The following is a 22,841-nucleotide window of genomic DNA, read 5'->3' on the forward strand; positions in this document are numbered from 1 at the left end:
GATTATTTAATTCATTTATACTTCAATCGTAGAAAAATATTACTTGTTTGTTGTTATTTTTTTGCATTTCTAAAGTGTTTAATTTATGAATCAACTCGTGGCTTGAGGTTCCCAGTCCCTGATTAAGCATGATAATATTTGCTAATTATTTAATGGTAACCAAGCTGAAAGTTATTTCAGTATTTCTGTGGTGATGTAAAAACAAAATACACTGAAGCATTGTGTAGTTTTCTATGTTAGGCACTTTTATTAATTTTGTATTATTGATTCACAAACGCAAATATTGTTGCCAAAGAAAACAACAAATTTAAACAGTTTGGTATACAGTGTATGTATGTAGAGATTTAACTGGATTCAATTTACAGTTAATGTAAATAGCAGAGGGAAGAAAGTGAGAAATACCTGAAAAGAATTAGTGCTACTCTCTAATATCTGCATGATGTATAGTTTTCATTAACTATCTGTTGGTGTAAACAGACTTTTTGGCCACAGTATAAAAAGAGAAAGCAAAAAACCTGGTAAAGTGTGTTAGCTTTAAAGGGGAAAGACAGGAGTGCTTCAAAAATACTAATCGTTAAAGGGGATGTCTATCCTCATAACAAAGATCTGTTCTATTCCTATCAAATGGATTCCTACAGTAAATGTTACCCTGAACGTGTTTTGTGCCGTTCTACTTCCAGACCTGCTGAATATCACAATTGTCACACTGTAGTACATCAATTAAAGTAGTACAAGCTATGAAAAATATATCAGTGTAAAGGCACAAGAGACTCGCTCAACAATCACAACACCACTACACGACACCATCAAGACCCACAAAGAGCCGGCTCAGGGGAACGCAGCCATTGCTCCAAGAAAGCTGCAAAGTCCACACACTAGGTTTTACATAGAGTCAAACTCCAGCTGGGACATTTGTTGTAAATAACAAGTGAGTTTGGTTTGAATTAAGAAATACAAAACAAGAGATTAGTCGTTAGCAATGTTTTTTATATTCAAAATTCATATTGTAATCATTTCCAATTGTTTTGCTTAGTGTTGACACAAGTGTGCAGATGTTCCAGCTTCTAAAAGCAACCACTGCTCCCCCCTGAGCCGCACCGATTATTACAGCTTCTATCAACTTGGCCAGCCAAGTCTTTCCACTAGAGGACACTCTGGTTTCAACAAAAGGACGACGTCCCACTGCAATCTGTGGGACACGGCAAGAGATCTCCACTCCACCTCCACGACTCAAATCCAGCAGAACTTCACGTAACCAGACTTAACTGAGATCTCCATCAAACTGTCGACCATCTACCATAATGGCAAAGCAGGATTTTAGATTTGGATGAACGTCAGATTTTGGGGTTATTGTGAAAATGTGCTACTTTGGAGCTCCAGAGGACAAGAACTGCGCCACAAAATGTTTAGACTTAGAAAGTAGCTGAAGTGTTGCAACAGACATGAACATGGTTAAAAAGATAGGTTCACATTCAAAGAAACTCTGTACTCTGCTCAATTCAAAACCCACAAGCATTAATGTGTATATACACGGATTCTCTCTTTAGTTCTACTCTAATGTCAGATAAATCTACAGTCCAAGGTTAATATACGCCAACATGATTCTTATTTTCTTAAGTTGGTTAAAATTAGCTTTACTTCTAAATAAAAGTATAAATATCAGTAAAATCTTCTTGATGAAAGTATTTAAACTTGCAGGTTTACATTCCTTTCTTAAAAAGGAGAACAAAACATGTATCTAAGATTATCAAGGTCAAGAAATTGTCTGTTCACCTCGTTACTACATTGATAACTCAATCTACATTTTTTCACACATATATACGTTTTAATATTTTTTTGTTGTTAAATATTGTTTGCCTCTTATGGATTGGCCACTGTCATTAATCCTTGTCTATTTTCAATCGTTCTAACATCAAAATCAGGTTATAAAGGGATCTCTTCACTGTAATAACTATATCATCCAATAACTCATTGAAAGTTAGAACCCGTGCAGGCTTGTGAGTATCGTATTAAGGTCAACTTGAAAATTAATGTGAACCTACCTTTACTATTCTAGCAAAAACGCTGTTAAATAGGAAAACGCTATATGAGAGCTGACTGTCATGTGGGAATGTGAAGAGTGGTCTTTGTGTTCATGTCCATTTCACATTTCAGCTGAGCTTTTCACGTAATCTGTGGAAGGTGACCCACGATTCAAATAACTTCCATATTACTGAATATTACGGGTTAAATCCACAAAATAAAAGCAGAGATTTTCATTCCGAAAAAGATTTGACAGAAAAGTACGGAATTGTATTTTCACAAACTGTACCAGCAACTAGAAAATGTTTCTACATAAACAGTAGGTAGATGACGAAGTCAAAAATGATTCCACTGGTTAGTCTGATACAAAGACACTGGTTTTAAGTAAATTCCAGTTGACTGTTTCTATCGAAGTATCACATTAGTATCAATCAATCCTCCAGTTATTTGCCTGTACCCACAACACAGAGGAGAATATCTGGGAACAATCATACTTCAACAATTTTGCTGAGAGACAAACACACAAACACACACACTGAGCACCCACAGGGGCCACAGCAAGGGACTCTGGGAAAATGATGAATCCGAGTCCGTCAGGAGCATCGTGTTTTGTCGGAGGAAGGTTCAACACACAAACTCCTGCCTCATGCGGATGATCTGCAGTAAGGCGGCCTGGACGTCCTCATCCATGTGACCCTGTGAGACCAACAACAAGGCTTCTGTTAATCAATGGGTCACATTCATCACAGGACACTTTGTGTTAAGAATTACCTAATCTTAAAAGAATCTAATTACCTAATCTTTGAGAAAAATGTTGTTTAATGTGTACTCTAGGCTTATTAACTTAGTCCATCTCCCATTCATTAACATGGAGGATGAGGAGGATACACCAACTGCAGCCAGCCAGCAGGTGGCGATCAAGGCACTATAGCTTTACTTCTGGGGAGCAGTTATTCCTTCAATCTTTATAAATAGTCTATGGATATAACAGAAATGATTTCATAAGCCTATTTTGCCTATCTGCTGGCTATCTGATGTTGTTGCTGCGAACAGTTCATTAAAAACAATCTGAACAATGGAGCTCATTTTATTTGAATTAAGACCCTTGATGAGAAAGAGACAAAAGTTTCTTAGTGGTCAGCATGCACTTTAAAAGTTTAAGAAAGAAATTACTCAAGCAGAACGATGAGGATCTTACCTGCGCTGCACTGAGGAGATGAGTTCGATAAATTGAAACCACCTCCCTGTGTTGCGTCTCAGCATCCTTATTGAGCAGAAGGGAGGGAGAGAGACAACAAGACCATTCGGGTTATTGCTTCAATTTCTTTCTTATTAAGGTCTCACTACTAATGTGAGGAGATTCAGGGTTCTGAAAAATAATAAGAAAATGAGAACTTATTATTGTCTCCTATGCAGTTTTCCAGTCAGTCACTTACAGAGAGACAGTTGCCGTGCAGTGAATCTAACTAAGTATAAAGCAGGATATGTTGACATGATATTCTGTAATACATATAGAAATATGTGTGTCCACTCACAGCCAGCTCCTGCTGTAGGTTCTTGATCTGGCCGTGGAGTGTGTCGATTTGCTGCGTCTGCCTCTTATTGGGTGCGTTGCTGGTGTACGCCAGCTGGGACAGACCGTTCAGTGCCTGCTTCAATCGCTCCACGTCCGTCAACAACTCTGTGATCTGACACACAAAGACACACAAATATAAACATTCATCTTGGTAGATTTTTCCTTGTTTCTTTCAAAATCTACACATTTTAGGTTTTGAAATTTCCTAAATTTCCCTCTGGATCAATAAAGTATCTATCTATCCAGCTAAAACAACAACAACACATTTTTAATAGTGGATTATCACATTTTGAATCTACACACACACTGACTGCACCACAGTATGTTTAAATAATGAAACCATGACAGAATAGAGTCTGTTTTTAACTCAGCTATAATGTCTGTTATTTCCTACCTTCTTGTCTTTAGCGTCAGTCTGCTGAGCTGAAGTCTGAATCCTCCTCTGAAGATCACAGATGGTGCTCAGCGACTCGTCGTATCTCTCCTTCAGCTCTCTGATTTCTCTCTCGATGGCACATCCCTTCTCCTGGAGAGCCTCCCTCTCCACCCTGGCCTTGCTCTCGCCCTCTCGTGCTCCTGCAGCCTCCTGATGGGCCTCCTCACACTCTTCCGCTAAGCTCAGTAGCTTGTTGCTGAGGTTGGCCGCCTCCTCCTCCAGCTGCTGCTTGTCTTTCTTCAGCTGGTTCATTTGGTCTTCCTTGTAGCGAATCTCCTCCAGAGCCTGTGTGGCCTGCAGGAGCTCCGATTGCAGGGCGGACACATCTTCAGCCCTCTGGGCGTTGTTCTCCTCCTCCTCACGGAGAGCCAGTTGTAGCCGAGCGACTTCAGCGTCCATGGCTTCCTCTCCCTTGGTCTGTTGTTGTAGCAGAGACGCCTGATCCCCACGGAGCTCCTGCAGCTCTTTCTGTAGGGCACCAACCCTCTGGGCCTCCTCCTGCCGAGCCTCTCTTGCTTTCTTGCAGTCGGACTGGGCTTGCTGCATGGCGTCGTTGAGGGCTTTGAGCTCCGTGTCATACGTTGATATACGGGTCAACTCTGATTTCAGACGCTCCTGGAGATTCTGGATCTGAGAGTTGCAGAGAGCGTTCTGGTCTTGAAGATCGGCTTTCTGATATGTAACCTCCTCGTGCTGCTGCTCTAATCTGACCAACGTCTGAGTCAATTCCTCAAATTTACCCACCAACCCTTCCTCCACTTCCTTGTGCTTTTCTCCAGTAACTAATGCTGTGTCCAGTCTTTGCTGAACAGATTCAATCTCAAGTTTTAGTTTCTCTTTCTCCTGCTTGCTGCCCTCTCCAGCAGATCGTTCTCTGTTGTACTTCTCTTCCATTCCCATGAGCTTGGCATGCAGCTCCTTCACCTGGGCACTGTAGGAGTGTTCTTTCTCCTCAGCTGCTGTCAGTGGAATAAACTTGGACTGAATTGCCTCCTGGATGGTATCAAGTTCTTTCTTCTGGGCCTCTAATTCTTGGGTAAGCTTTACTGTTTCCTCCTGCGCCAACACATACATATCTGACACTTCTTTTGCTCTATTCTCTGCCCCAACCACAGCAGCGTTCAGATGGTCTGTGGTCGCTCTGTGGTCTTTTATGCTCATATAGTTCTGTTTCACGTCAAACAGAACCTTTTCCAACTCATCTTTCAACTTTTCATTTCCTTCTTTCGAATACTTAAATTCTTCCGCACTTTCTTTTTCCTTGGTCTCCAACTTCAACATCTCAGCTTTAACACTTTCTAAGGTGGAACTTAACTCCATCTTCACTTGCTCGTGCCGTTGTCTGGAAATGTACTCCCCCTGCAGGCTCTGCTTCAGAGTCTGGCTCTGTGTGGTCAGCTGTACGCACTCTTTATCTCTGTCTTCACATTTCTTCTGTAGCAGTTCATGTTTCTTCGTCAGATCGGCATTCTGACACTTCAAACCGTCCGTTTCACTCTGGTGTTTCTCTCTGGCAGTTTGGAAACTTCTGATGTTTTCTTGCAGCGTGGCTCTCTCGGTCTGAAGCTGCTGGACTTGTCCCTCTGCTTTTCCGTAACGTTCACTAGCTTCTATTAGTTTGTCTTCCAGGTCCTCCAGAGCTGTTACCATGTTCCTCCGAGCTTCTTCGTGATTCTTTATAGGTAAAAAGTCCATTTCAATCCTGCTGTTGAGCTCATCCAGCTGTTCTCGTAGGATATCTCTTTCCTCCTCACTCTCCTCCACCTCTTGAATTAGGGCCTGGCTTTTGGCGGTCACATCCACCAGTTTTCTTTTCAGTGAAGCATTTTGCTCTTCGAGAGCCGCTCGTATCCTCTGTTGCTCCTCGGCTGACATCCCTCCTGATCCTCCCTGGGATGAGGGACTGTCCAGTTTTCGATGGAGATCTGCCACTTCCTCCAGCACCCGGTCGTAGTCTTCCCTGAGCTCAGCGAGCTGTCGTTCCTTCTCATCCACAGCATTGGTCAGCAGATTTTTCATGTTGTCAAATTTCTCAGCTGGTACGGTGTTGCCATGTTTAGTCTGGCTCTCCTTCAACTTGGTTTCCATTTCTACAAGGGCTTCAGCAAGTTCTTCTCGTTCTGCAGTCAGAACTCCCACATCTTGGGTCAGCCTCTCTGCCTCAGTTGCTAACTGGTTTTCGCTGGTCTTGTACTCCTCTAAGGCCTTCTCGCTCTGTTTCAGTCGGTTACGAACGCGACCCACTTCCGCTGAAGCACCTTCATACTTGGCTTTGACATCCTGGAGCTGGACCCGCAGTTCTTCTGTGGCCTGGCCGCCCATGTGTTCCTTAACAGCGACTACATGGGCTTGCAGCTGTTTGACCTTACACTCAGAGTCCAGCATCCTCTTCTGGACGTCTCCCAAGGCGTCCTCAAGTTCTTGAATCTGCTGGTCAGCCTGCCTCTGGATGGCGTCTCGGTTTTGAACCAGCTCTTGGCACTCTCGGTTTTTACGGTTCAGGGCGGATTGAAGCCGCGCCGTCTCTTCCTCTGCCGCATGTTGTCTTCTTTTGACTGTCTCAAGTTCATGTCGGAGGGAATCCAGTTCACCAGAGAGGTCCCATCCTACAGCTGGAGGACTCTTCTCTCCGGATCTGGACAGTGAACGCAACATGGCAGGATGCTGGAGCAACTGCAGAGAAAGAGGAAAAACAAGTTCTTACCAATACAGAGCAAGTGTGACAACATCATTATGTTATTTTAATGGAAAACCAGACACTTTATTTGAAAGTACAGAATAGCTGTTGATTCCTTTGTGATACATTCACAAAAGGTTCTTCTGGGTCACCTCAGACTTTTTTTTCCCGATTTTCAAATACGGACTGATTAGGTTTGAGATGGAGAACGAATTGAATGAGTCACAAAACTCTTTTATTGAAGGAGACAATGAAACCCATCAGGATCTGAAAACTGTATTAGCAGCAAACAAATAATGATTAGATGTAAACTACTAACACTGAATTTTCTGCAGGATATGTAACTGTTAATCAGATAAAAATGTACCTGATCAGAATCCAAGCTGTGAGTTTGTTTGATCAAAATGTTTTCTTTGCCTGGAAACACAAAAGTGAAGAAACACATCATTCAAACCAACTCATAATGTACTGGTGAGGTTTGAAATTAAGGTTTGAAATTGTTTCTTTATAACAAAAGAAATAGAGGGAAACTAACCTTTGATAACCGACTGCCCAGAGTAGTCCCCCTGTGAATGTAAACAGATACATATACTTTTTAGACTTAGAAAATACATATAACAGAACATGTTTGCTGCACCAGAGTCAAAAAAACAAACTGGACATTTAAAATACATGCATTATATTAATAAATAGACTAGATTTTTAGGAGAAACACTCATTTGCAAATGTTTTATAATACAAATTAAAAACTAATTGAATTAAGTATACCTTAATTCTGATGTTATAAATAAATTCCCCTGGGGATTATAGCCTCAAAGTATAAAACACATATATATATAAATATATAAAGTCACTAACCAAAGTACTCCGAAGCTGGACTTTGACAGTCTCTGGGCCTCGAGCCCCTTCCTCTCGTTCTTTGGCACTGAGCAACACTTTCAAGTGATCCTTCTGGGAAAAATTAAAAAAAAGTCAAGCAAGAGAAAATACACATGTTAAGAAAAATAAAGACTGATTAAATAATATCAACAGAACAGCAGCGGTTCTGTGTTGATACAACAGCACCGATATCCTTGGAAGATTGTTTTCAGGACTTTATGTGGCTTTACTTGAGTAAATATATGACAGTATAAGTTTCTGATAAAACTCTTTTAAGGAGGAAAAGATTCGTACCTCTTTTTGAGTGTCTTCAGCTGCCATTTTTTCCTGAGGATTAAAAAAAAAGAGGATTTACAACTAACAATAAACCATTTTAGTAAATTTCCTCGTTCTCTTGTGAATGAAAAGTGATCTGGTAGCTCATCCATTATGCTCAGTGAATGCAGCATTTTAAACATAGTAAGTAATGTTTTACAAAAGCAATCAGTGATAAAAAGCCTAATCTTAAAGAAATACGGTCCTAAATCAAACATTATTGTTATTAACTTGGCAGAACCTAAGACTACAAAATTATATATCTCAGCTTTCAAACCTCGAGTGGGTCCCTCAGATCTACCCACAGAAAACGATGTGCATTGGAAAAAGCTTCCTGTGGGGGTGTATTGTTTACCTGTGAGAGCTGCTGCTGTAGCATGTTGACCTTATCCAACAGGGTCCTCTGCTCCTGGTGGTACTTCCTGAGACTTTCCTGCAGGGTGTCGTTCTGTTTCTCCAGGTCCTACAACACACACACACAAATGTTTAAAGCTAAGAAACTTGTATCAGTTCACGCCTGGCATTAAAACGTGTTCAGGATCCGGATCGAGGGGCGGAGAACATTTCATTGATCTTGATAAATAAAATCCTGAATTTCTGAATTAGTGCAATTTGGTGCGAATAGAAATCCAGTGCATTTAAATATTGTTTCACAGGGGCACTGGTATACACTCTACTGTACTTAAATTTGAGTGCAGTGAATTCAAGTTCATATTTTGAATGTCCTGAGTTAGTTATGAGTGATATTGAAGTAGAGTCAATGTGTGTGAGACACATACGTTTATGATCTGATCCCTCCTGTTAACCTCGGAAGCCTCTGCTCGCTCCACTGAGTGCTGAGGATGAGACAGGATCTTTTTTTACAACCATGTTTACAGGTTATAACATTACCACGAGCTTAAAAGGTGTAGGGAACAACTTCCACTTGTAATCACTAGATGGCAGTCAAGTTCAACTGAGAGACGGGGGCAGCTCAACAAAAGAAAAAGACTTTGGATGTTAGACAATGCAAATTCCTGTGTGTTTTTACAGCAGAGGCTTCACAGTGTCTAATCATTTGAATGCTGCACAGGAAGGACTTTGACTTATTAATGTCAACAACAGCTTTGGGATACGAGCAAACCTTGACCTTTCACCTCTTTAACAATAGCTTTATGGAAACAGAATGGCAACACAAATGTCACTTCATTACTATTCCTGCTACATGTACACAGGAAGGTCTTTTAAATATGTAGAGTAGTGTGTGGAGGGTGTTGCAGCTTCTCCTCTCTATAGGTGAGGTTTAATGGATGATGTGGGAGGGTAAAGTGAAGGCTGCAGGACTACCTGTCGCTTCCACTGTTCCATCTTTGCAGTTTCTTTATCTGCAACAAAGCAAGAGAACAGCAAGATCAGATTCAATTTGTCCGACCACATGTAACGAAGATTTGACAAGAATAACACTGTAAAGTCAAATAATAATGTTTACAGCGCAGCCTCTCCTGAAAACATGTTCCAGGAAAAGAGACAAAAAAAGGCAGAAAAAAGAAAAAAAATCATAGAAAAGTGTGATCTTTGTCTCTTAAAAGCAATTGGTAGTTATTTTCATATGTTCATTGCGTGTTCACATTCTGGAAAATGGTCAAATCTAAACTCTACAAGATGTTTGAACTGCCTATTTGTGTATTTTGAACATTTGTTTACAACTATTTCTTGTATTTTAATAAGTACAGTTATCAAACCAGTGGAAAGTGGCTATCCATATATATATATGTGCCATTTTCAATGCATGTAATATGGTTTTGAAAAAGGTGGCTCACTTAATAGATGCTTATTACGCCACGTAGCTTAAACAGAGCAAGCAAAAGTCTGAAAGCCCTGTTACCCTTCATCTTAGTCACTTCACAACTTGAAAAATGGAATTTGATTTGAAACAGTCTACTTCCCATTTGTTTAAAATTTTATAAAATGGACTTTAAAAATACGTGAGCAGATTTTTCTAAATCTTTCTTTTGCATTATTTGGGGATCATCACAATTACACACACTAGGCTAACATTTGTCAGACAGAAGTTAAAATTTCAGATGCTTTGTTGCACTCAGTGGTCACATTAAATATGCTGTTCTTGTTCTTGTATTAATTTCAAACTGCTAATGATGTTTTTTTAAACACGTTCCGCCTCAGGTGGTGTTTTTTCCATCTACCTCTGGTGGCTTTGTCGAAGTAACTTTTGACCATTGCAACAAGCTCCTGGTTCTTGCTGAGGCGTGCGTAGTGAAATGTATCATGACCCAAGCCATCGACCGCCTTCACGTCAGCGCCGCTTTTCAGCAGCACCTCCACCGCGTCCTTGCAGCCGTACTCACAGCCCAGAATCAGCGCCGTCCTGAGGGAGACCCACAACGACAGTTTAGGAGCAAAAACATACACAAATCAGCTGTGCAACAACTGTGTTATTGACGTGATTTATGTGAAGCTCTCAAATCAAAGCATCTCAAAAACAAGAATTCACTGGAGATAATTGGCCCTGTTTATATCACATCTGGTTGTTAATGATTACATTTTAAAGGACTGTTTTGTTTTACAAACGCTGGTTAGAAACCCCAATAAATATGTAAGCAAAAATGTGTTATTTACTGTTGTGATGTTGGATATTATATTAAATTGAAAACAAAACATTTAAAATTTACTACAAATGGTCTGTGGCTTCTAATTTCTGTAGTAATTTTAAATTTCTCCTTTTTAAAAATTAATTATTCTTCCATTACTACTTTTACTGCTATTCATCAACAGTCCAACACATGTCTAGTTAAAATGTTTGTACGGTCCCTTTTGCAAAGTCAGTAAGGTGTGTGGTGACAGTTCATAGCTAGCACACAATTTGTGTTTCTGTGATTAGAAATGCAAATAGATTGATTTGTTGGATGTACAATGTAACACCCCCTGTCCAAAGCTGCAACACATTTTGATTTGAAATGATTGAAATTAATATTTGACAAATCGAACAAAGACGAGCGCGGTGAGGGGGGCGACGTCTCTTACTTGTTTTGCTTGTCCCGTATGGTGATGTCAGCCCCTCGCTCCAGCAGCAGGTGACAGATGCGTGAATGGCACATCTGGGTTGCCAGCACCAAAGGTGTCCTGCCATCCTGGAGAAAAAAACACACAGGCAGACATATAGATACACACATTTCCACAAAGTCCCACTGGTACAAAACAAGACAGTTACACAGTGAACGGCTCCATTCAAGGTGTCAATATGTCACTTGCCTCAAAGCACCCAGTGTAACCCCCAGTTTACAGAAGGTTCATTCAAGTGGACCAGGTTGAGATTTAGTGAATCAGATTTTGTGTTGCTCTAACAGACCTGGCATGTAGTGAACTATTCCCACAATGACCACTACACAGTTGGCACGGTGCAATGAAAAAAATATACATTAGAGGAGACCATTAAAACACAGTGTGTGAAATGAGGTGCAACATTAATCCTCACAAAATCAGTGGCATTCACAGATGCTCCGCTGTCAGAAAGAAGTTTCACGCTGGATGAGCAGCCGGCCATGACTGCAGAGAGAAAGAGGAGAAACAACTGCAATCAATTCATCCCATTGACAGTAACACAGACAAACATGTGTTCACTAGCTTTGTGCTGGCGTGGACCCTGTTGTATATGTTGAAGGTTTGCAGTCAAAACTGAAAGACAGCACTTTTTCATTATTATCCGGGGTAAGGAGGTAAATGTTAACATTCAGAGCGGAGTAGGATAAAGCCGAGTTAGTCCTTGTGAACATTAAGTTAAATACAGTTAGGACTAAAGTTAGTGAAGTGAGTACTACAGCAGAGTCTCAGTGTTAGAGTCTTACCAGCATCATGTAGAGCTGTTCTTCCTTGTAGGTCCACATTTCCAACTGGACTGTTGTGCTGAAAAAAGAACATAAACACAGGTTGGCGCGACAGAACGATGAAGCAAATGATTTTTACTGGTGTTCAAACATGACGGATTAAAGCATAAACTAGATCTGTAAAATAATGAGGTACAACATTTGTCATATATCTAAGAGCACTATTTAAAGCTCACTCTAACAGCACTGTCTCACTAACACCAACAACCTACAGTTGCTCTGTAAATAATTAAAATGATTAGTGACATTTTAGCACATATGAGACAACACAGATGTGAAGAAAACCTGTAAGTGTAATCAGCAGTGTACATTAGACGCGTATTAACACAGAGCAGTTTTCACATAGCACAGTATAAAAACACAGACCCACTAAAAGCCCTCAATCACAATTTCTTCTAAGTATATAATGATTTTAGTGGATAAAATTACAGCTGGGTCGCTAATAATTGGTTCTGTGCATTACATCACGTAGACAACTAGGCAGGTCAAATATGACCATTTTCTCTAAGTGGATAATGACGTTAGCTTGATTTGATTGTTGAGCCTGGATTTTCAAGTTGTTCAAAAGCTAAAAGAGTGAAAAAGAAACTTATTTACCAAATCACTCAAGTTACAAGGCTGTTGAATTCAGAAAATTATTCAAAAAGACTACTGGTTTTACACAAAGTAATTCTTTTAATAAAACAATTAAATAGTTTCACTGAAGAAACAACTTGTTGGCAATGGAACCTAAGTAGCCGAGTCATATGCTGCGCTGACATGTTTGAGACGTCTCTGCAGAACTGTGGTGATGGCGCATGTTGTGGAAGCTTTGAGGACTTAATGCCAACAGGGGCCTGATGTTGCTGGGTAAGCTTGCCAGCGAGCTCTGCCCCCACCCCCACTATAAAAACCCAACTCTCTCTAGCAACAAGGACCAAAAATTAGCTGTGCGCTCAAGTGACAAAGCTTGGGGTGGTGTGGGGGGGGTTGGAGGCGCTAGAGCGGCAACGGGAGCCGACGGCAGAGCATGGAGGGGATACCCTATACTTTGAGGGTTTGGGCTGACAGAGGGAGATAGTGGGGGTGGTGGGTGATGGCGTCCAGCTGCTATGTCTGGTGTGATGACGGCACCAAGAATGGACGGCAGGTTTGCAGGAGGGAAGGCTTGTCAACACCACCGACAGCCCCCTGCCAACAGCCACTACCTCTGTTAGATCACTGCCATGTGACAGATAGGGGCGGGGCTACGAGGCTCTGGGAGCACAATATTACAGAGGTAGCCCCCTCATTGTAAACACATAAATCCTAAAGAGGGGCATGGTGACTCAACAGGGCCCACTGTCGACCGATACAGACTGGGCACAGCTGCCAGAGCTGTTGGGCAACAATTATTTAAAGGAGCTGTGACGGAAACTGACCGACCAGTGACTGAGAAGCTGCTCTGTGGGACACATATACAACAGTGTAGATAAACAACACGGCAACATGAGCAACAAGTAGAGGAATGGAAGAAATAAGCCTACGATGTAAAGATCAACAGAATATAAGTTGTTATCGTGTATTGTGTCGTGTTTCCTCACAGGAGTAAATAACAGTCGGGTACAGATAGTGTTTGTTTACCTGCAGGAGCTTCTGCACACACAGCGAGTGTCCGTTTCTTGAAGCCAGATGAAGAGCATTTTTACCTGAAAGTGATAAATAAGAAAATGAAGTACATTCACACTCTCCTGTTTGCATGTATGTATTTTCGGAGCCAAAAGCCGCAGTGTGCAATTATTCTATCACGAATATTGTAAGCAGCGTTTCCCACAGAGTTAATTAAATCTGAGGCAATAGTGAGAGTGCACTCACACACACAACAGATTCTAAGCGACAGGTACACAGGCTAAAGGTATTTACAAATATTATGTTGGAGTCACGATTCCATTTCATTACTTGTGGGGAATGGAGTGAAAGAAATTCAATAACGTTTTTAAATCACAATTTACAAACGTGCTTCGAAAAATATTTAGCAGGGAGTTCACTCCCGCACGATGCAGAAAAGTTCCAAACTGATTTAATTGGATTAAATCAACACACACTTCCAGCTTCATTAAGTTTGTTTTCCCTTGGGAAAAGTCAATGGACAAATTTAAAATGCAGCAGTTGACAGCTCCTGTTATGCAAAGATAATGTGATACCAATTTATGATCCTCATTAGCAGATGGAGTAAACCAATATCAAATTATTGATATAGCTTAATGAGCAAGAAATGAAGTCTGTGACTGAGCAGTGTCTGAGGATATCGGTTAATAGTTTAATAAATCATTATAAATGAAGCTTACGTGTCTCTTTGCTATTGGTTGTAATTTATTTAAACAAACATGCTCATTGATAAACATAGATGATCGAGTGTGACAGGGAATTTCAGCAGCTAATATGGAAGACGGCAAATGAAGATAGAGGCGCTCAACCCTTTTACATACATAATGGTATGACATTCATTTTACATTAAATTTTTTCTGCATTGAAATGGACAGACAGCACCACTTTAACATTCCTCTTTGAACAGCGTTTGATTTAATTAAAATTCTTCTTTAATATAAGCTGCCATGAAGAAAAGGAACATGTTTGCTTGGGAGCAGCACTCTGTGTCGTAGATTAACAGAAAGAGACAGTAATGAAATCTACTGTCAGTGAGAACAAGGGACACAGAGCAGTATATTTTACATTTTTCAGCATGTGCATTGAATGTTAAAGTAGTTTCAGTATGAAGACGTTGCTACTGATGTGATGGGCATGGACCAAATATAAGCACAAACAAATATATATATATATATAAATACAGCTCCAGGGTACAACTTTGATCCTCACCTGTGGCATCAGTCGCGGTGACATCAACGTTGTGTCCCAGGATGAGATTGAGACAGTCTTGGTGTCCTCGTGTCGCAGCCAAATGAAACCTAGTAATCAAGAAGATAGATGGAGACATTTTAAGAAAGGAAAGACAGGGCATGTGGCAGAGTGAGGTGCAGTGGAGGGCAAGTGAAAAAGAGATAGGGTTTAAGAAAAGGGGGTGAGGGTGAAACTTAAGGACAAGAGAGCGACTGCAACAGTCTGCCTGGCTCCTGGCTATCAGCAGGATCTGCAGTCTCAAAGTAAATAAACCTCAGGGCCTGTATTGACTTTAAACAAACCAGGAGCAACTTCTCTGCTTCCTGCTGTAACCCCCGTATTTTTTGACTCAGCAATATTATAAAATTATTTGGCAAAGTTGCACAAATACTGCAGCTTGCAGTCCTAAAATGTAATACGTTATTAACAATAAGGGAAACTTCATAAACTTGTGGATCATATGGTTCAGTTAAAAGCACCAGAGAAGTTACTAAATGAACAATGAAATGTGATTGTTTGTATTCATTTGTATTCTATGTATGATTTGCACAAAGTCGGCATATTCGCTTGTTAAATACTCAATAGAGTGTTTTCCAACCTGTATTTCATCATCACTTTTGACTGGAAACATTCCCGTTCCCTTCCTCTGATTTAACCAGCAGCAGCACGGCAGCCACAAGCCATGAAGCTCTGCAGAGCACTTGTGTGTAAACCTATCTCAGTCTGTCGCCCGTCAAGTCACATGAACCTGTTTATACTCTAACCCCAAAGTATCTGCCAAGGAGACAGCTAGGCTGTCACCTCAACACTGGCGGGGGTATTAAAAGCCGTGTTGATGGCCACAAGATGCTGGTTCTCTGAGGAGCAGCGGAGGGTTCTGACCTCTCGGTGCAAACAGCAGACAGGAAGCAGACCACAGCTCCCCAAGTTCTGAGGACAGAACTGATGTGAATCATCAAGTTCATGAGCCACAGGACTTTCCAGAAAGTAAATGAGAGAATGTTTCTGAACAGAGTCAAATGTGCATGTATTCTTTCCTAATTCTCTCTGTCCAACCTGCTCCATCATTGTTGAACATTGTCTGTAGGTCCTCTGATGGTGTGATGTGCCAGTCAGAGGCCACAGTATCCATATGATGTGTATTATAAAAGTGGTCACTCATGATGAGCCCACACTTCACTGAATTCTGCAGTAATTTGATAACCGCATTGTCTCCTACATCAGCACCAAACAGCAGACAAGCAAACTACTGAAGAACGGTAAATACAATTTTTGTGGTGAGCCTAAAAGAAAACACATTAAAGCGTGTGCCAGAGGTTGCCAAGAGCACATGTGTACATGAAGCACAAGGTTTTCATCATGAGGTTCACTGGGATTATCAACCTTGAGCAAGATTAAAGTCTTTATCAGCTGAGTTGTGAACTATACCCGAATTAATATCAAGGATTATCTAGTATTTTAAGAAATACCCATTAAAGACTAAACCTGCACATCTTCAGTCCGTCTGTCATGAGATCAAGCTGAAATCACACAGGTCCAACTGTGAAACTCACAGCTTACTCTTGCTATTCTTAAAAGACACTTGCTGCTAATTCTGACAAATAATGGGCAGGCACCGGTATCTTTAGTCAGTGCCAGTTTCACGCTGCAGGGCCAAGCGAGTGCTGTGATGTCATGTGGACCTCTTTTGCTGTGAAGGTCGTGCCAGCTCGCTTTTACAACTGCACAGAATGAGCAGGTGTGATGGGCGGGCTCATTGGGAGCAAGCTAATGCCACAGCAGAGATGTAAAACGTTTACTCAGCTGGAGGCCGCGATGGAACGGTTAGAGCTGAATTCATTAGATGAACACAGTGAGGTTAATCTGGGACCCACCAAATTATATATTGAAGGTAACAGTTTGTAATTAGTTGCCCCACAGAGGTCCATGATTACATGGGATCACCATTCGACATTCCGTTGCTGGTGTTCACAGCAGTCAGAATGCCACAGACACATGTTGGTCTGTGTGTGGCCCACTGAACTATAAGCAGACTTGCTGAGTTGCGATTGTGGTTCACTTTTGTTTTGGACAGACCTGGCAAGTGTGCAACCTCTTTCCATAAAAGTCCAGTTAAGGTGATGCGTCGATTTTAGTGTGAACTAGTTGTGGTTTGTCTGCCCTGCAGGGGATCACTAAATAATGAGTGCAACTGTGTTTAGCTACAACAACCTCTGCAGTCCGTCATTGCACAGTTGGCAGCCAATGTTCTGGATTTAGTTCTGACAAATTCCAGCACCTTATAACGAGACCGGACATTTAACAGGTTGTTTGTATGATTCTGTTTATTTACACCCATGCATGTATGCAGTTGGTAGTCTCTGCAATTGTGAGACAGGAGAATTTCACACACAGCTGAAAATACTTGGAATCTGCTGTTCCATAGTTATATGCTTTAATAAAGCCTTTGTCAAAATAAACCTGAAGCTCAGGCCAGACACCACTGACTTCATATATCTGGGGATTAAACTGGGGGCGCCCGGACTCCCAGAATGCTGCTGGTGGAATCAGTACCTGCTTTTTTAAACAGCTCAGTGTATTGTTTCCCAAGGCTGGGCCATTATGATCACCGATAGGACCAAAATAAAGGTCTGTAAGTGATACCTGAAATATCTGTGGTTTTGGACGGTCAAGCGAAGCAGCATCAGTGAATTCCCTGCACATATTTCTGTTAGCTTGACCTATTTTCCCCACGCACCTTTTATTATTTCCAATCCTATCTTTCTGTTAACCCTCCCCCTCTAATAAAAACTTGTGTAAGGTGTTATACAGGAAAGAAACAAAAACAAACCTCAAGCTTGAGGTTCCCATTGAAAAATACAATATAAATATGGGCCTTCAAAATGTCACCTGATCCCTATAATGCCTGCAGCTGGATCTAAATGCATTACTTGATGTTGCAAGCACCACAGTGGTTCTGATCCGAAATTTGCAGGGAGTCATTTCCTGTGAGGACTACATAAACAGTCTCAGGCCAATGTGGTCAAGCCTTCAGTGGCCACAAACATTCTTTACATAAACTCCCACACTGACCTCCAGTTAGAGATGGACACCAACAGGGCCATTTCTGGATATAAAAATGGTCCCATAATAATATGCAAAGGCAAGGGCTTTCACATGAAGTCTAGCTGGATGAAGGAGTCACATGGGAATTTGGAGCAGGCAGGATTGTTTTGGGATTTGGAGACTTGATGTCATAAAAGAAGGTATGAGGTACAACATGTTTTTAAAGTCAGAGTGACCTCATTGTAAAGGTATTTGTGCCATTTTTGGGAACCAGGGTCAGGAATGTGAAGTGAGGCGTCCACTGCAATGTTTGGAATTTGTGATGCTTAGCATTTTGAGATTTGGACATTTTCAAAAAGGCATTGCAGAGTTAAACAACTGTTGACAAATGTGTTTGTGTCTGTAGATGGTGACAGTGTGTGTGTCTGTGTTGACTCACGCAGAGCGGCCTTCCACGTCGAGCTTAGTGGGGATGATGCCCTTCTTCCCGAGAACAGCAGCCACCTTATCCACTTCGCCCCGTTCCACCGCCTTCATCAGCCGATCATCATACTTGTTCCAGTCTGTGTTCTGACAATGATGATAGGAAACCATCAGACATGCAGTGGGTTTGAAGGCATTTCACAAACCAATCAGATGAGCCAAATACATGTAACAGCACTAATTTCCACTTCTTTAAGCAGACTAATTAACACAACAGTGACAAACACAAAGTCACGATCTGACACAAAAACAACAACAGACATTATGGCAAAGTGATTTTTCTTTCTGTAGCACAACAAAAGACTTGTGTTAATACAGAACGTGCCAAGAATGTGCCGTAATGCAGATTCACTAAGTTCCCTGATGAGTGACAGCTACAAAGCATGGGAACAGAGTACTCTTAAGGCTTCTGGGAACAACATTCAAGTGGAGTGCTTCATAATGGAGATCAAAAATGAAATGACATACTGCTATCACTTTGATAACATGCACATTATCCGGTAGTTAAGAAACAATTAACGAGTCACCAAATTGATCCACAGATGATTATTGCCCCATTTGCCTCAAGAATAATTTCCTCACTGCATTACCACTTTGTTAAAGCACAGCGTTCAGGGAGTTGAGTTTGTGATGACAGCACAAGACAAAAGCAACACTAACGGAAGTTACTGACAATGAATACCTACAAAGTGCATGGAGGTGCATTTCAGCCAGCGGCTCATCTTGGGTGAGTGGAGCTGGTCCTTGCACCTCGCTACTGAAAAGGACGCCACTGTTCCGGTTTACAAAAAACACAAATTGAGAAAATTGAGAAAAACAATATAAAAAAATCCCCTCAGTTCCTCAGTGCACTCAGCCAGTGAGCGCAACAAAAAATGGATCTGAAGAGAAAACAACGACAGTCTCCTGCAGTGGAGGTCCTCCTACGGAAGGCTCAGCCTCTGGAGTTCCCCTCACTTGAGGCAGTGAAATTAAGTTGGCAGGATTTTCTAAGCATTCCTGTGTTGCTCATAGGCTCTGCCTGTAAGTTCATCACTGCACAGCAGTTTGGTTGATGATGGTTAAAGGGAGGAGAAGGAGGAGTAAAAGAGGAGGAAGGAATAGAGGTGGAGAAGCAGATGGGCCAGCCCTGCCAGCCCTGGGACCTGCCCTGGCCGGCAACTGCAACTCCTCCTCGGGGGTAAAAGTCAGCTCAGCCTGGCTACCTCTCACCTCCCCCAAGAGTCTTGCCCTCTATTCTCGCCTTTCTCCTCAAACCTTCTGTTTCTCTCAGTCTTCTTTTGTTGTGATGATCTTCCACTTCGTCTCTGAATTGTTTTCTATCAGCAGAAGCTGTGAGCTACTTGTTTATCAGGTGAGAACTTCAGAGCTCCTCTCTCTTCTCTTCTCTCTTCTATGAGTGGTCTCCAGCGTCTTCACCCGACCAAATGGCAAGGTCAGTCAGGCTCAGTGGGGTAAATATGTGAGCTCTCCCAGGTTTAAAATATCACCCCCTCCCTGGTAAACAGCGGTGGTGCAGACAGCCCTGCAGACTGGTTACCTCTTTATTTTTTGACCCTCCAACCTTTCTGTAGTGACTGATAGGAAGACAGGGGCTAAGAATACATTCTGGACATGCCTGCACCATGAGTAATGGTGATAGTGCCCATCACCGCTGCCAGCATGAAACAAGGCCAGCCAGAAAGACCTTGCTTACACCGCCACCCCCCACTGTGCTCCCTGTTTGCCTTCATCTGAAAATATTAATGTCAGAGGGGGATTATGGTTTGCACATTTGAAGTGGTTCTGGCACTGACCCTCACAGGGCACTACTGGGGGAAAAGCTACTTCAACCCATCCATCTAAAACAGAGTGGTGTGGCTCCAAAGCCCCCTGATCCTCGCTGCACAGTGGCAAGGTTAGATGTCAGCCGGTTTACAACCGTCTGTCTGAGACTGCAGCCCCACCATAAACTACACTGCCGCTTTACTTACACTAATACCATACAGTTAACACTGCAACAGCACAACTTTCATTTTCAATAGGTAAAAATATCACAGGAAAACAGCCACAGAGAAGCGACCGGAGGAAAGAAGGGGTGGTATAGGGGGACCCGTTTAATTTACACACGGCATCAGCTCTTTGCAGGCTTGTGTTACTGTCCGCTGCCAGACTGGCGTGAACAGAGCAGCACTGATATCCACAAACATGCAAAAAGACCTCCTCCGCATGACCCGTCACATGAAGAAGTAGGTGTCAACTTACGAAAGCTGCTCACCCTTGCATGGAGACAAAGGCGCCAAAATGGCACCTAGCCACGCAGCATACTGTACATCGGTCACGTAAATATCTCACATGGGTGTGCTGGTGTGTGTGTGTGTGTGCGTATTTGTTTGGGAATCTGTTTATGTACTAGTTAATAATAGGGCTGTTAGCAAGCTAGAGTTGCCACTGCAGATATACTGACACAATAAAATTTCTAATTGGTGACATTGATTATTTGTGCCATCACAAAACATTTGGTTTGGATTATGTGTGGGTGATATGGTCGCTGAGGAAGGGTTTATGGATATGATGCTCTTTGTTTTTTAACACTAAGAAGTCTTATTTCATATCATGACGTCAATATGATGTCAACGTATTTCCCTGCTTTACTTTCAAATGCTGGAGCAGGACCCAGCAGAAATAATTCCAAAAATATTCAAGCAGTTTAAAGTCTTAATTTTACTACATATTTAATCCGAGGTGTATGTGGGGGGATAATATATTGGAAAAAAAGTTTTGATAATGTAGATTCCTTTGCAAAACATGCTAGTAAATATATTTATATTTAATAATGCATCGAATAGATCATACATTGTACAATTGGTCATTTGATGTGAATCTAATGCCGGATCAGAAATCAGTGGAAAAGTATTATTGACCATCATCCATCCATCCATTAATTGGGTGAGAGGTGGTGTTTACCCAAAAAACTATTCCCACTCGCATTCAAACCATTGCTCAGTTTAGACTTTTTAATGGGAATGTCTTTGATGTGTATTAACCACAGTGCTGATGATGAGGCACAAGTTATTACAAGAAATCCTGAGTGGCACATGAATGGCTGCACTAAATTTCCTGGCAATCCATTCAATGGCTCGCAAATATTTCATTAAAAACTCGAAAAACAAAAACCTTCATCATTGTGGTTCATCCTATGGGCACCATGAATATCTAGAACAAATCTCCACCAAAGCATTGAACCCACTGACATCCATACAGCCACATCGCTAGTATGGCTACAAAGAAATAAGGAACCATTCAATGCAGAGAAATAAGGGCATTAATAGGTAAAAGAAACACAAACTAGCTTGGACCAGCAGCTTCTTCTCTTCATTGCATTGTATTCTCTCTAATGTATTATGATGTTGATGATGAAATGATATTCAACCCTCGCTGTCTGCAAACATTACCTAAAGCTTCTATTTTAACACTGACCTTTGGGACAAAACATCAGCTGACACCCAATGAGTCAGGTTAGACCCCTACCTGTCCTCACACACTATTCTGGGTGTCTGGAAATACTTCAGTTACACACTCTTGCCATCTTCACTTCAGATTCTCCATCACTTTTTACAAGCTGCAACTCGTTCCAACACCTTAGTTTCTTGCCTCTCTAAGCTCCTGGCCAGACTAATGTCTCCAATGTCCTCACAGATGAAATCACCAGTAGAAAATATCATACTGGTCATATGATAACAGACTGAAGCCAAGACCAAAACATAAAGCTATACACCAACGAGTTATGTGATAGCGGTGTCCAATGCCAAACTGATATGGTTTCATAGGATGACGACTATGAAAATGATCGTGATCGTGGGAGACATCTGAAGAAACACCATGTCATGAAATGTAAACCAATGACATTTTGTACACGGACGATATTAGTATTTGAAGTACTTTAAAGTACTAAAGGACCTTCTGAAGTTCTTTTTACAGTTTATTTCTTTTTTCTTTCATATTTTTTCATCTAGGATTAAAAGATGCTGTGTCACACAAAAGGAAGACGGCAGTTTCACATTAAAAGTGCCTGAATGGATGAGTCAGTGATGATGGATTATTCATCCACAGTTCTTTTTACTTGGACAATGTTGTTTTTCTCAGAATCAGGACTATGGGTTTTGTCCACTTTAATACATTTTTGTAGAAATAGATTCATAGCCAGTATATGGGCAAAAATAATGTTTACAACAAATAACTAGAATGGCACTCAGAGCACATACCTCCACCAAGGCCCGACAGTCCTCTTAAATCCAATCATGTTGCGAAAAATTGCACACTCAGAGGTACGTCGCCGAAATATGCCTAATACTTTTTATCAAGGTTTTGAATAAAGTGAATAAAACATTCCTGGATATGGCCCTTTGTTGGGATCCGCGGCTAAATTTAATGTTTTTTTTTTTCTTGGTCCATGACCCAAGTTTCCACCACATTTCGTGGAACTCCATTAAGTAGTTTTTGCGTAATCGTGCTGAACAAGCGAACAAACAGAAAAGGGTCCAAACATAACTTCCTTGGCGGCTGTAATAACTCTTACAAAGTACATACGAGCGCAAGATGGATATCACACAACAAACTTGAAAAACATGAAACCATCCTTCAATTCTCTTCCTTGGGCTGTTTCGGTGAGAGGACAACTAACGATACACA

The 22,841-nt window shown here is 41.4% G+C and overlaps 1 protein-coding gene across 1 annotated transcript in view; it reads right to left on the reverse strand.

The window, feature by feature from the left end:
* Window positions 1-224: 224 nt before the first annotated feature.
* Window positions 225-22,841, reverse strand: part of uacab (uveal autoantigen with coiled-coil domains and ankyrin repeats b) — a 38,280-nt gene continuing 15,663 nt past the window's right edge. The window contains 19 exon segments of the mRNA XM_035160893.2: window positions 225-2,685; window positions 2,688-2,718; window positions 3,221-3,286; window positions 3,558-3,710; window positions 3,993-6,707; window positions 7,079-7,128; window positions 7,247-7,277; window positions 7,570-7,662; window positions 7,885-7,917; window positions 8,261-8,368; window positions 8,685-8,741; window positions 9,232-9,269; window positions 10,089-10,270; window positions 10,927-11,033; window positions 11,378-11,448; window positions 11,748-11,805; window positions 13,389-13,453; window positions 14,622-14,710; window positions 18,127-18,257. Coding sequence (XP_035016784.2) covers window positions 2,450-2,685; window positions 2,688-2,718; window positions 3,221-3,286; window positions 3,558-3,710; window positions 3,993-6,707; window positions 7,079-7,128; window positions 7,247-7,277; window positions 7,570-7,662; window positions 7,885-7,917; window positions 8,261-8,368; window positions 8,685-8,741; window positions 9,232-9,269; window positions 10,089-10,270; window positions 10,927-11,033; window positions 11,378-11,448; window positions 11,748-11,805; window positions 13,389-13,453; window positions 14,622-14,710; window positions 18,127-18,257 — 4,314 coding nt within the window. The 3' untranslated portion in view covers window positions 225-2,449.

Source organism: Hippoglossus stenolepis, chromosome 1, assembly GCF_022539355.2.
Source record: "Hippoglossus stenolepis isolate QCI-W04-F060 chromosome 1, HSTE1.2, whole genome shotgun sequence".
Lineage (NCBI taxonomy): Eukaryota > Metazoa > Chordata > Actinopteri > Pleuronectiformes > Pleuronectidae > Hippoglossus > Hippoglossus stenolepis.